The following is a 14,907-nucleotide window of genomic DNA, read 5'->3' as shown; positions in this document are numbered from 1 at the left end:
AATCAGGAAGACACAAAGATGAATGTTTTAATGCTATTTTTATTTCATATGTTTTGCTTTCATATTTTGTATGTCTCTGCCTAATAATATTTTTTAAATGAGCTTTATTTTTATATATTTTGGCTTCCTTGTTGTCATTTTGGGTTCAGGGATGGCTCAAGAGCACCCTCTAGTGATCAAAAATCCCACAAATTAATAATTTGAAGCTAGTTAGTTAAATGTGAAGTTTGCCACTATATGATCTTTTTTTTTAATACACAGCATGGAGTTTAAGTTGTGCAATTGGTACTGCATTACTAACAAGGATGTGAATTCACAGCTTAAGGCCTCTGATTATTACATGATGCTGCCTGATGTTTCTCAATAGAATCAATATTTTAAAGGCAAGCAACTAAATAATAGGTAGCCTTTCTTGATATATAGCCAGTTAAACCCTAAATTGCTGTAGTTACTGTGCTAAGTAAGGATTTATAAAGAACAGATATTATGGGGCATGCTGCTCCTTGACATTGTTTCCTAGGTTGATGCATGATCTTCTCCGTGTACTGATATTTACAGTCCTGTGCACAGGCAGCATGTGTTATGTAGGTCCTGAACTTAGGTCCTGGTTTTGTGCCTCCTTCACCATACTCTTTAGTGCTTTGTAATTTTAAGCCAGGATGTAATAAAGCCTGTTGAGTATGGACCCTACTGTGCACCTGTAGACATTAGTGAGGACATTTACACTGGTAGATTCAGGAACAGCCAATCATATCAACTAATACTGTAACATAAACACTTGTAAATATATATTGCTTCTGTATTTATGTATGTGTATATACAGTCGGCAAACATCCGCCATGCCCTCTGAGTTGCGAGAAGCAGATCATAGAATGTTACGTAGTTTACTGTCAAATAATGCAAAGAATATGCGTTTCGCCCCATGGTATATGTTTGCAGATTGGCAGACCAACCACATGCGTTACCTGGTAGGTAACCACCCATACAATCAGATTGGCAGACCAACCACATGCGTTACCTGGTAGGTAACCACCCATACAATCAGATCGGGACTTAGACTACAGATATACATGCACAAGTAGGCAGACAGACAGACAGACATGTAGCACTCTGTGCATGTTTTGTTTTTGTGTATGTGTCTTAATGTTTGTATTACTTTTTCTGTTCTAAGGACACATGCAAATACGAGTTTCATTATACTGTATCAACATGACAATAAACTTGAACTTTTGGATATTAACCAGAATCATTTCTAATATTTATAAAAGTGATATTGCTCAACAGTGCCCTGTGTTGCCACCATACCTCTGTTCTGTTCATGAACTGTAATAAGGTTTGTCAAACTCATATCTGGACTGCATTGACAGCTGGTTTTTATTTCAGCCACTTTCATAATCAATGATCAGTTACTGCTGCTAGTGGAACATACCTCTTTTGTCTTAATTTTAAATGGCATGCTCCTTAAGATTCTGATCCCTTAATTCTTTTTTTTCTCCTTAATCAGCAGCCAAACAATAATGTGTTATAGCTGAGTTTGACTACCTACTCTAAAGGATCAGAATCTGTGCTTGAGCACCAAGTTGTTCACTGTATGTTAGGGCCTGTATGACCATTGGTAGAGTGGGTTATTGTCCTTTAATCTTACCTCCTGTCTATGGCTTGTTAGGAGTCTGTGGGGTCAGACACTCCACAATCCCAAATCATCTGCCGCCCAGCATCAGGTGGGAGTGTTGATTGATGACAATTAGACTTCCACTTTTTCCTTTTATTGTAGGCATCCTCCTCTGACATTCATCTGGGCCACCCGTTATGAATGAGGGACACAGTATCCATGCTTGCTTACACCACCAGTTGCCATTTCTGCATGTGTACCTACTACACTCTAAAGTAGTGCATGCTGGGCAACATCTGCTTGTCTGCTTTAGAACTTTTGGCTTGAATCTCTTTTAAAAGTATTGGTCGAAGCCAATAATAGACATTCAGTTGTAAAGGACAGGTTAGTTGTTTTAACACACACAAATCTCAAAATACTGTCATTGAAAAAAAAGCAGGACAAAGCAAGGTCAGAAATAAAAGACAACGAGTAGAAATCAAATTAAAATGTCATAAAAAGGTTAAAAAACAAGGGGGCCAAACACATGCAGAGCAGGTTAAAGATAATGAAAACTGGAATTCAAAAGACTAAAAAAAAAAACGTAGGCGCGATATACGTGCAGAGCAAGATACAGAATATGAAAGCAGAAAAAAAACGAAAGTGTCAAAACAAAGAAAGTAATTTTTTGCACATTAGCGCAAAAAAAGAGAAATTATTACTCGAAGAAATAACGAAAAGGCAAATAGAGATCGAATAAATGGACATAGGTGATATGTCAGAAGTATGTAAATATTGTAAGGTTTTGAAGTTTAAGTCAGAGAATTTCAAAAACAGGGTTTACCTCACATGCATTTATTGGTTACTTTGCCAAAAAAAAAAGTTAACTGCTGATGATGATCGTTTTGTCTGTGCTGAAATTCCAAACAGAGAAACTTTCCCTGAATTACGGTACAAAGTCATTAAACACATGTCTCACGGACCTCATTTAAAAGATTCAGCATGTTGGGACTCGAAAGATTTCAAATTTTGTTTTTACCGAAGTTCTGAAATAAAAGTTAAACTAATGAAATAGCAACAATTCAAAGAAAAAAAATCTTAAAAGTGTGTATCCGGAAAACCAAACACAAGGGTTGGCGAGCGAAGCGAGCAGGGGGCAAAGCCCTCTAGTTTAAGAAAAAGAAGGCTGATGATTTAATACACCCCTTTATACAGTACCACACTTTAAGATCAATTTTTCCCCTGACTTATCTGCTTTTGGACTAATTGATATTTGTACTAAGGATTGATTTTTAAACACTGCCCTGGCACCCAGAACTGTTGTTCTGCTCCTGATCTTGTTTTGGTTCACCTGAGATTTCTGAGCTGCAGCTGCTTTATGCTACAACTGATAAGCATTCATCCCAGCAAGCAAAAACTTGTTTCCTTTCTTGTTAATGACAACGGAAAATTACTGACATATTTTGGATTATTCCTTTGTTATTATAATGGCATCATTTAGCTTACCTCTGCTAGTGGGCAGTTTCACACTGTGAATGTGGCTAATTATCTGCCCAGCCCAAAATTGCCATAACATTTTTGGACATACTACATGTATGATTGTACATATGACATTGAGGGTAGATCATCATTGGCACGCATGGGAGCATGGCATGTGCCACAAAGAAAGCAAAGGAACTTGTATCCATCAAAACTGATTCTACGAGTTGCTATGAATGAAGTCTTTAAAAACATACTCTCATCATGCCATACTAAATTATCCACTTGGTTGGGTACTCTGCAACCTGCAGTTAAGCACATTAAATTTAGAGTCTCCTGTTACTGTGTTTGCAACAGGCATCTAAACATCTGCAGTTTTATTCTGTTTGCCCAGCTACATGCAGCATTTTGATTAGTAATATCCATCCGTTACTGGGTGGTAAGGAAACAAAATTTAAATCATCGGGACTGAGGTCAAAATGCAGAAATGAGGAATGTGTCTTGCATCTAATTTAAGGATTGTTTATCCATTTGTCTAGCAACAACAGATGTAATGTTAGATATGAAAAGTGCATGTAAAGTGGGCAAATGGCTCTTTTGTAAGGAGTCTGAGCAGTTGTTGAATCACTTCCATTTAGTAAGAGAATGGCATTAGCAAGAAATCTCTTTGTTTCTTGTTAGTTTAGAAACTTAGGAAGACTTTACATAAGAATTTGCTTCCATTAGTTAACTTGCCATAGATTTTTTACACTATACAGTAAAATCTGAAAATGATGGGGTTATTATTTTCACTACCTACCCTTTTAAATAAAGTGAACGTAACATGCTCTGATAAAAATTATATCTGAATTAAATCTGAATCTCTTAATGTTATCTAAGAATTTCACATTCTCCTGAAGTATTAAGTCATTTACATCCTTGCCTTTGTTATCTGAAAAACTGATACCTGTTTGTGTTCCGCCACAAAAGATTAAGTAGGAAGTATTTTAGAAAAAGGACATGAAGATGGAAAATGCAAAAATCGTAGTTGGAAAAACTAAGTGAATGATCAGACAGAAAGAAAATTGAACATGACTCTAAACCTAAGTGCTAATCAAACCTGAAAGCAGAAGTCTAGCCCTAAATACTTTTACAAGCGAAAAAATGTCTTCAGTTAATGTTTTGATAAATTCACCATCTGGGAAAAAGTCCTTAGTATAGAACTGACTTAAGTACCATTGGTATGATGACATGACAACGGTTTGGCTTTTGGCGCATGCTCCCTAGATGAGCCATCGCTTTTATGGCAACCAAGACACAGAGTGCAATATACACAAAATTCAAACAGTATTGTAAAAAATTAAAAACTCTATAAAAATTATTTAATAGAACAGTAGTAATAACAGAATTCACCTTAATAAAAGGACAAGTGTCTCTGTGTGCCTGTCCAGTTGCTATTTCTCTTTGCATTCAATAGATGGCACATCAAAAACATTAGAGTTGCTTTAATGAAGGGACACCCAGCACTGCAACTTTTAATTCTGAGATCTATGTTGATTACTTAAATTTCAACCTATCAGACAGGTAGCATAGCTAGAATTGGATACAACCAAAGTGAAACCAAATTCTCCATAATTCAAAACCAACATAAAAAAATAATTAACTCAAAAGAAAAATGTTTTAAGCTAAGAAGAAAATTACAAGCTATGTATAAGCTATGTAAGAGATTTATGTAATGAACAATGTGCTTGGCTGTTTTACTTTGTTCATTTTCCTAGAGGTGAATTTTAAACTTAAAACAACATAATTTCAGTCAGATACCAGCATCTAGATTGCTGCTTTGATATAGCTTATTTTTTCCATTCCCAACATTTAGCCTGAAGCTTTCTGTGTGCTCTTATTTTATTTTATTTTTATCTTACTGAGACTAGAATGTCATTCTGATTGAGATGATAGTAGTACACAATAGCTCAAATATTATTCATACATATGTTTTATTGAAAAAGCACATTGAGCAGTAGTGAGCTAACATAAAATGCATCCTTGGGATTCAAATCAATGTAAACATGCATATAAACTTAGACCAGCTTGTGTTTAACTTTTAAATGCAGTAGAGGCCCACCTGCTCTGTCCAACTTTGTTATGTACATGGCACTACATAGAGTCCTGGATGAGTAAGCAGTCAAGCTTACATAGATTACCCAGACATTAACAGACATTTTTGTGATAGTCAACTGTATGCATATTATCACCCAGTCAATAAAGTAAAATTTTAGCTTCCAACACAATGGCACACTTTCATATTGTCAGTTAAAACTGCTTTTCAGTTAATTTACCTTTTTATATTTTATTGCAACTATTTCTAAAATGCTTTAATCCTGCTTAACCCTCAACTGGATTAAGCCAATTTGGAAATGTTTTGCTATTTGCTCTTTAAACAAAATAAGGTAAGGTCTTTATTTTATAACTATAGTAAATAATATACAACTGTTGATCATTGTTATTCTGTAATTTCAAATGCATTCAATAAACATAATTTTTAAGGAGTGGGCAGGCGGAGGAGTATAGGAAGCTAATCAAGGACTTTGTTAAATGGTGCGACTCAAACCACTTACACCTGAACACCAGCAAGACCAAGGAACTGGTGGTGGATTTTAGGAGGCCCAGGCCTCTCACGGACCTCGTGATCATCAGAGGAGACTGTGTACAGAGGGTACAGACATATATACCTGGGAGTGCAGCTGGATGATAAATTGGACTGCCAGTACTGATGCTCTGTGTAAGAAAGGTCAGAGCCGACTATACTTCCTTAGAAGGCTGGCGTCTTTCAACATTTGCAATAAGATGCTGCAGATGTTCTACCAGACGGTTGTGGCGAGTGCCCTCTTCTACGCGGTGGTGTGCTGGGGAGGCAGCATAAAGAAGAAGGACGCCTCACACCTGGACAAACTGGTGAGGAAGGCAGGCTCTATTGTAGGAATGAAGCTGGACAGTTTAACGTCTGTGGCAGAGCGATGGGCGCTGAGCAGGCTCCTGTCAATCATGGAGAATCCACTGAATCCACTGAACAGGATCATCTCCAGACAGAGGAGCAGCATTTTTATTACTCTTTAATTTAATATTGTTTTTTGTATCAGTCACATCAATTATGTGAATTTAACATTGGGATTAATAAAGTATCTATCTATCTATCTATCTATCTATCTATCTATCTATCTATCTATCTATCTATCTATCTATCTACTTACACCTTTGAAATGTGAACACTGACTGAATGCAGATTTATTGTGTGATTAAAAAATAAAAAATATGGTATGTTATTATTACCATACAGATAACAAGGCCTGATTTTATTTAGTCAATTAAATGTGAACTGTTGCTTTAAAAATTGTTCAAAATTATCCTGCTGGTATACTATTCAAAACAACTAATTTTAACATGCCAAGATATCTGCCGTCATTGCTTTAATCATATCAACCAGCCAAGTAGTCGGATCCTCTGACACCAGCCGGCACTGGTTCAAGGACTTGTGTCGATGAACATTCATTTATCTTTATAGCAGGCTGGAGCTCACTGCTTAGGTCATTCTTATCTCTAAAAACACTGATTCTGTTCCTTCTTTGCATATTTTACAATTTACTAATCAATTCTTGTATTTTTTTATTTTTGTTATTTAGGTGGTTTATTTCTGTGTGGTGTTTCAGTTTTGAATTATATTATTTGCTTTGTAAAGCACCTTGTGATGTTCCACTCAATGACAGGAACTATGTAAGTGACTGATTAAAATATTTTAATTGGTATTTTTTATGTCTTATAGTGATAAGAGCTAAAGTTGTAGCTGGAAAAGAGACAGATTCTGGTAATGACATCTACGGCAATCCCATTAAGAGAATCCAGTATGAGATCAAGCAAATTAAGGTAAATATTGACATTTCAGGATATTGCCATGATAAGTAGTTGAGGTGGACATTTTGAATATTGTGTATTGGATAATTCAAACGTTAAAAAAAAAAAAGTGATTATAATAGTTAGATTTATTCAACAACTATTTCTTTCTATGTATTATACACATTTAATTAATGTTCCACAGGTAGTTTTTGTGACGAGTTGGTAGCAAAAGTCAAATCTTCCTTTGAGAGAGCAACACTGACCACCATGGCATATAATAGTGCCTGAAGTGGAGAAAAAAAAATATTAGTGTACTTGGAGGTCCATTGGCACTCAAATATACACAATATATACTACTCAAAAAAATTAAAGGAACACTTTTTAATCAGAGTATAGCATCAAGTCAGTGAAACTTGTGGGCTATTGATCTGGTCAGTTAAGTAGCAGAGGGGCTTGTTAATCAGTTTGAGCTGATGAAGGAGTCGATACCATTGACTGGCCCCCACGCTTGCCTGACCTAAATCCAATAGAACACCTCTGGCACATTATGTTTGGGTCCATCGGACACGGCCAGGTTGCACCTCAGACTGTCCAGGAGCTCAGTGATGCCCTGGTCTAGATCTGGGAGGAGATCCCCCAGGACACCATCTGTCGTCTCATTAGGAGCATGCATACCATACCACCAGACCTGGGGTTGTCTGTCATGCATACAAGCACTTGAGGGTCATACAAACTACTGAGATTTTGAGTCACAGCAATGAAATTTCAGCAAAATTGACTATCCTGCCTCATCATTTTTTCACTTTGATTTTCAGGGTGCCTTTAAATTCAGCCATCTGTAGGTTGAGAATTTTAATTTCCATCAAACGATGTGGCATCCTTTCTTTCCTAATACATTACCCAGTCCATACCAGTAGAGATATCCAGTATGATTTTTTTCCCCATTGAGTTCTGATATGTTTTCAAAGTGTTCCTTTAGTTTTTTTGAGCAGTTTATATATAAAGCAAGTGGTTGCAAATGGACACATTGTTCTTATAAATAAGGATTGCTAATGTGGTCCAAACTGACAATACACAAATATTAACTAAAGGAAATGGAAATTCTGGTACAGAGTAAAGTAAAGCACCGCTGGCAAATCACTGACTTTATACCATCTCCTGTTATAAAAACATCTGAAGCAAGCTTTAAAGTGACAGAGGTCCTCTGGGAAGTATTACTTTACCCCACCACCTGCTGTAAAATTAATCCTATCGGAATAGAGCTAAAGATTTTATTTTTAGTTCCAGTATTAAAAACTAGTTAGCTGAGTTTACTTATGTTTAGTGATACATTGATGCAGTAGGACCACACACAGTTGTTACTTTACTACACAGATTTGTTTCAATACAATTTAATAAATGAGTAGGATTTGTTTTAGTTATAGTTCATTGGTAAATGTCTAGGAAATATATCAGTAAGACTTTTATTGAAACCTGTTATCTGGACTAATTTAAAATGTCTTTTGAGTAGCATATATGACTGTTTCTTATTCTGTAAATACAGTTAATAATGCACAATAAGGGCATGAAGTTGACGTTGACTTGGCCAGAAATTATTTGTTCAGATTCTTGGCGGAAATAACTCTTGTTCTTTATTTTTCTGTTTTTTGTAACTACTTAGTCCTGTGGCTCATTTACATATATTTTCTGGTACTTATTGTTTGTATAAGTACAAGTACAAGTGTGAACGGAACCCGGGCACAGACAGGCAGACATGTTGTTTTCCACCACCACCACACGTTTATGTACAATATTTACAAAGTCCAAAGTCAGTGCATACACAAACCCCACAAAGTCCAGGCCACATAATGCCTTCTTCTTCGGGCCGCCTCCACACTCTCTTCTGCTTCGTCCTGCTTCCACCCGACTCCAGCCTCGAATGAAGGGAGGCTGCCCCTTTTATCCTCACCCGGATATGCTCCAGGTGCTCCCCGACAATCACCTGCCGACACGCCCCTGTGTGGCTGAAGTGCCGGCTGTACTCCAGGAAGCATTCCGGGTGTCCCTGCTTCTCTTCCCCCCAGCACTTCCTGGTGTGTGCCGGAAGTGCTGAGGTCCAGGGCTCCCAAGGCATCGGGGCGCCCCCTGGTGGTGACCACAGGCCCCTACAGGGTTGGGCTTCCAAGCCCTCAACCCATGGCCCCCAAAGCAACCAGGGTGGCAGCCCCCACGTGATCCCAGATGGGCACACGACCTCTTCTGGTCCTTCACGGCATCCCAGCCAGGTCGTCGCCCCTGGCATCCCTGACAAGTGCTATAATCTCTCACAGTGCATTCCAATGAAGACTTTGCATAGCTGTTTATTCATGCCTCTGCACCCATGTCAACCAGCTACTGTACATGTCCAGGCAAATAGATGCCAATGTAAATACAAATAAGGGTCTGTGGTGATAACTATGATGCTGTGTTTATCCAAAACATAAAAATATTGAATTCATTTTTACTTTTCTGTTCTTCTTTGCTTAGATGTTCAAGGGCCCTAACAAGGATATTGAGGCTCTATTCACAGCACCTTCTTCTGCAGTATGCGGTGTGACACTGGAGACCAATGGTAAAAAGGAATACCTCATTGCAGGTGAGCAGTTCGTGTAATAGGTTAAACTGTGCAAAGATAAATTGTTTTATTAAGACATTAATGGGAAATGTTATATCACAGCAACAGTAATGCAGCTATTGTATTTTGGCAAACAATAGTGTTAGGATTATGCATGGGTTAGTGTTATTTGTTAAGAAATGGACAGAAGGCAAATAATTTACTGGTCACTACAGTTTTGTGATATTCCTGTGGCTGGCAGTGTTACTATCCCATCAATCATTTTTCCACCAATGCACGCATGCCAAGTGTAGGTGAATGGCTTTGTCATATGCCTTTTCGATCAGTTTAATGCTGAGAAAGATACTTTTGTAAACAATGTGAACACATTAGTGTGGAGGGTGATTTTTTATGTTTAAAAATGCTGTTTTTAAATGAAAACATAGTACTGTGGAGGTAATCGCTGTTGTTTAGTCTAGTAACACAGTTCCCCCCACATCTTAAAAAGGCAACATTAGGCTAATTAATCATTGACATTTATTGCTGTTTTACTGTTTATTTAATTTTAATTGTATGGTTTTATATGTAAATATGGTATAGTTTAATAACTTTTATCTTATTGAATGACAGTTTCAGATATATTTAGTGGTCTTTGTACCTATGCTCAGTGAGGACCACTATATAATAATAAATTGAATTCATTTGTATGGTTTAGCATATCTAAACTGACCTGTTATGTATCATTGTGGAGATGTGAATGAGTATGCCTGGCACTGAAATTCCCATTCCTGTAACCCAGAAGTGGAAGCAGATTCACAAAATTTATGGATAACAAAGCACAATATGCCACAGTGTCATCAAAATGTGATATAGCCAACATTTGAATAAATAATGTATTTAAACCTTTCTTAAGATCATGACATACAGTCTGTGATCCCTGTTAGTGTTAAACATGTACAGTATTCTGAAATTTTCTTATGTTTACTAATATGAAAAAGCAAAAAGATATGCTACCATAGATATTTTGAAGTATTCAATGTGCCTTTTCAGAGATGATTATTTTTTAACAATTAGTTTTGTGTAATTTGCAGGAAAGTTAGAAAGTGATGGCAAAATGCATGTGACTTTATGTGACTTCATTGTCCCTTGGGATTCTCTGACTGCTACCCAGAAAAAGAGCTTAAATCAGCGCTACCAGATGGGTTGTGAGTGCAAGGTAAGACACAAGCAGAATGGCTTTTGTCACTTATTCTTAGTTATTGATTTGGGTAACTGGGACATTCACAGTTACCTGCAATTTTAGACTTGGCAATGATGTTTTGAAAATGTTACCCTTGACAGTTGTTTTTTGAGCTCTGCACAATGCCAATAATTGTCATTGCCTTGTTTCAGATTTCTCGCTGTCCATCCATCCCTTGTGTGATCACAGCCCCAGATGAATGCCTGTGGACAGATTGGGTGACGGAGAAGAATATCAATGGTCGTCAGGCCAAACACTATGCTTGTATAAAGAGAAGTGATGGATCATGTGCATGGTACCGTGGGGTTGCCCCACCAAAGAAGGAGTTCCTAGACATTGAGGATCCTTAAACTAGCATACTCTGCCAGCCACCGTATAGAAATGCCTGCAACTCCAAAATGATTCAATGAAAAAAAGTGTATACAGAAAAATATAATAGACTGGTCTAGTGATGATGTCATTTCCCTGCTGCGGTAAAGCGTGGCAAAATATGAGGGCCAATCCTGTAAAGAGAGCACTTTTCTGCCCCTTAAGCTCTTAACATTTATTTATATGTAAATGTTATAAAATGAATACAGTTCATTTATACGTTTATTTTATTCCTGTTGACGGATTACTAAATAGGCTCTATGTTCCAGTCATCATACTATGGCATAATTACTTCACATTCGATCTTTTTATAACTTATTACATTAGCAAAATATTGTTGTAGGGAAATTCTATCCCAAATTTGTTTGTCATGGGACATCAATTATTGAGCTAAAGGAATTTTGTGCCAAAGCTTTAGTAGGACTTGTCTTATGGTAGATTATATTACTTTGTCAGCTAAGTCAGTTATAAAAAAATGAAAGTAATGAAGTTATTGGAAATATATATATAGATACAGTAGTGCCATAAAATACTATATCTTTGTGCAAGCTTTATTAAAGCCATTGAGGAAATACAAAGCTTTTTTTCTTAGAAATTAAATAATGCAAATGAAAATAAGCAATGTTGCCAAATATTGTCACAGTGACCAGCTTACTTTGACTCATTCTCCTCACAGGAGGTTTCCTAACGTTCAGAGCATGACTGCCATTTTGTTTGTTTATTAGAATGTTCGAGTGCCTCATTTACATGCCAGTTATTTGTTGTAGATCACAAGCTGTGCATACTGTCCCAATAAGAACACAAAGATGTCTTCCGTTATACTACTAATTCAGTTTGTATATTATATATTTTTCATTATTTGGGATAAGGGGAAAAAAACCGAAAAGATCTAGGAAAATTGTACAAGTGGCCAAAAATTAACATGGAGTATATTAAGCTGATAATCAGAAAATATGCATGACATTCTAATGTTTTCACAAATAAAAATGTAATTCACAAAGGGTACAGAATATGTTAAGGAACCACAATGAGTTACAGCATGTGGAAATAAAAGCAATTGCAACTAAATCTCCTCATTTCACCTTCTATACAAAATGCAATACTTAATTTCTTTTTTTTTTAACCTGTTGGTAGATACATATTGTTTATGGTGATTTGTGTTCCACTAGATAATGTTCCTCAGATTAATAACTTCTTAAAACACTCATTTTTTTTTTGGTTTTCCATCCTTTAGTAGAAAACAGGTAGTTGCAACCAGAAAATTCTACATATTTTTCAGACATTTCATTTTACAGAAGATTTGGAGGCTGTGAACTAGATGTGTTCATCTGCATGGTAATAAAACAAATCAATAGCACGTCATGGTTTTGATATGGACATAGAGAACAGAAAATTTGGATGCGCAGGTTTAGTTATTCCTCATGAAGGAAAGGTGCACATTTACTCAATGGAATCTAATTTTTGATGTTTATGAATGTCACAGAACCTTACGTTGTGCCAGCTCATCTCAATTAGCAATACGTTACTTGTTTTTTTTTAGCTTTTTATAGAATTTTTTATCCACAAATCCAGTCCTGTCTAAAGAGTTAGACTGCCACTTTTCAGTGCCAGATTAAACTTTTTTTTCTACATTCTTAATCTAGTGGGTTCCTGATGTCTCACCTGACCAGTCTATGAGATGATGATATAACAGTCAAGCTTGCCTTTGATGTCTGTTTTATATTTCTGTTCCAGTGCTGCATATCCACAGCATTCTTCCTGTCTGTTCACTGTAGCCCCAAGCTTACACTTGTCATTTAGGCTTATTGCTCAGTTGAATTATTGCTGTTTAATATATTTTAAATGTTTTCAAGACTTCTGTTTTAAATTTAGATTTGCACTTCTCGCAGAAACCCTGCAACAAAAGCATTTGGTCTAAAGACGAATGTGTTCAGAAGAGGATTGAATCCTTGCCATGTATATTGTTGCGTCTTCTCTCGCTTTAAATTCTTCAAATGTTTTAAATTTGCTTCTCCAGATTTCAAATTCTTGCAACTTTCCACTGTTGTTGTTTTTTGTTTTTTATATCCAGTTTAATGCAGCAAGCAGTGCATTGTGAATTACAGGTTAGATAAAAGATGACATGCTTGGTAATTGTTACAAGTAAGTGATGGTGATACAGTATTATTTTTTTTAGATTTTGAAGTATCATTTCCTACACATTTTCTTTTTTACAACCAAGGAAGTGGATCCTTTTTCATTTTTCTCCTAACTCAGTAACCAGCATGGTTTCACTGGCATTACCAAGCAGGCAGGTGCAGATTACGGCTGCTGGTATCCTTATCTTGCTTTGTTCTGTGTGGGTTATGCTAGCATGCTAGGACAAGGCTGTTTTTAGAAGGAGAAGAAGAGGACATTGCATTTATATAGCGCTTTTCAAAACACTCCGTGCTTTACAGAGAGGGGAAAGCCACTTCAACCACCACCAATGTACAGCATCCACCTGGGTGATGTGAGGGAAGCCATGTTGCGCCAGTATGCTAACCACGCATTAGTTATTAGGGAGTGAAGTGGTGAGAGGGAGTGTTAGCAAATTGGAGCCCTCATGACCTTTAGTCATGATGTAGGTATACAAATAGCTAAACAGTAACATTTTCCTGCATAATTTTGAAATCTGTGTTTTATCAATCATAAGTGCCTTCTGATTTCCTCCTTATAATGCAACACAGCTAGAGTTTCTGTGTTTCAGGAAATGAAATGAGATGAGATAGAAGACTTGTGCTTCCCATAATCTGGTGACTCTGGTTGTCATGCAGTAGGTTATTCACAATTTCAATTAAGGAAACTGCCCAAGCACTTACTGTACACGTGTTGGCCATTTAGAGTACTGCTATGTATGCTGAATGCAACACAGAGTTCAGGTTAAGAACAGTAATTTAGGTAATGCCACACCATATAAAGTATAATGGGATGGAAATTGGGCAAACACATTCACCTTTTAATTTACTTGTTTAACATACATTTTACGTATTTTCTGTCTATATTGACCCCATCACTGTAAGTTTCTATTTGAAAATGATACATGTAATTATTTTAGCCTTGGAGCAGGGCCCTTGGTGTTGTCACATAATGGTAAAAAGGTATTTCATAACTGCAGTTACGTTTTCCTTAAGTGTCAGTGGGCAGGATAGCCTCGGATTGATTACTGTGGAGATTGAGATTCACATGCACTGTTGCTTCCTGACTTGCTTTAACATAAAGTTGTAGCCTCTAAACGTTCACACAACTAGTCCTTGATGGTGTTCCAGTGTTTATCATATATTCAGGCCCTGCATAAAGCGGCCAACTTCTTTTGTTCCTTCCTGTAATAAAGAAGTTTACATTCTTTTTTGTACTCTGCTTTTCTAGTATTAAATGTCCTTTGTAATGCTATCATAATTTAAAGTCTGGATGATCTGTGTGGTTTTGTGTTTTTTTTTTTTTTTTTTATTTTACATATTTTGTATTGTTAATTGTTTTTTGTCTTTTTCAAATGTTTGCTGAAAGTTAAGTCTGAGACTTCTTGTGCTGGAAACACATGAAAGTTTGTTGTATAATGAAAACCAGACTGTGCATGTCTTTGATGCTTTGTATATTCATGTGGACATTCAGTCAATGGATATAATATACAGTATTATCAAATAAAAGTTTAGACTCAGTTTTGTTTCTAGTGGTTGTTTGAAAATTCTTCATATTCTTGAATAAATACATTTAGATTTTCATGAATGACTTATTGGGATATTAGGCTAATTGTGACTGCAAGACTGTTGA

General features: G+C 36.5%; 1 protein-coding gene across 1 annotated transcript in view; it reads left to right on the top strand.

Annotated features, from left to right (window-relative positions):
• Positions 1-14,795, top strand: part of LOC120518049 (metalloproteinase inhibitor 2) — a 53,362-nt gene extending 38,567 nt beyond the window's left edge. The window contains exons 2-5 of the mRNA XM_039740607.1: positions 6,867-6,967; positions 9,443-9,551; positions 10,601-10,725; positions 10,902-14,795. Coding sequence (XP_039596541.1) covers positions 6,867-6,967; positions 9,443-9,551; positions 10,601-10,725; positions 10,902-11,099 — 533 coding nt within the window. The 3' untranslated portion in view covers positions 11,100-14,795. The remainder of the gene's footprint in view (positions 1-6,866; positions 6,968-9,442; positions 9,552-10,600; positions 10,726-10,901) is intronic.
• The last annotated feature ends 112 nt before the right edge of the window (positions 14,796-14,907 follow it).

The sequence above is a fragment of the Polypterus senegalus genome, chromosome 17 (genome assembly GCF_016835505.1).
Source record: "Polypterus senegalus isolate Bchr_013 chromosome 17, ASM1683550v1, whole genome shotgun sequence".
NCBI classification, from domain to species: domain Eukaryota; kingdom Metazoa; phylum Chordata; class Cladistia; order Polypteriformes; family Polypteridae; genus Polypterus; species Polypterus senegalus.
This window is presented reverse-complemented; position numbering and strand designations above follow the sequence as displayed.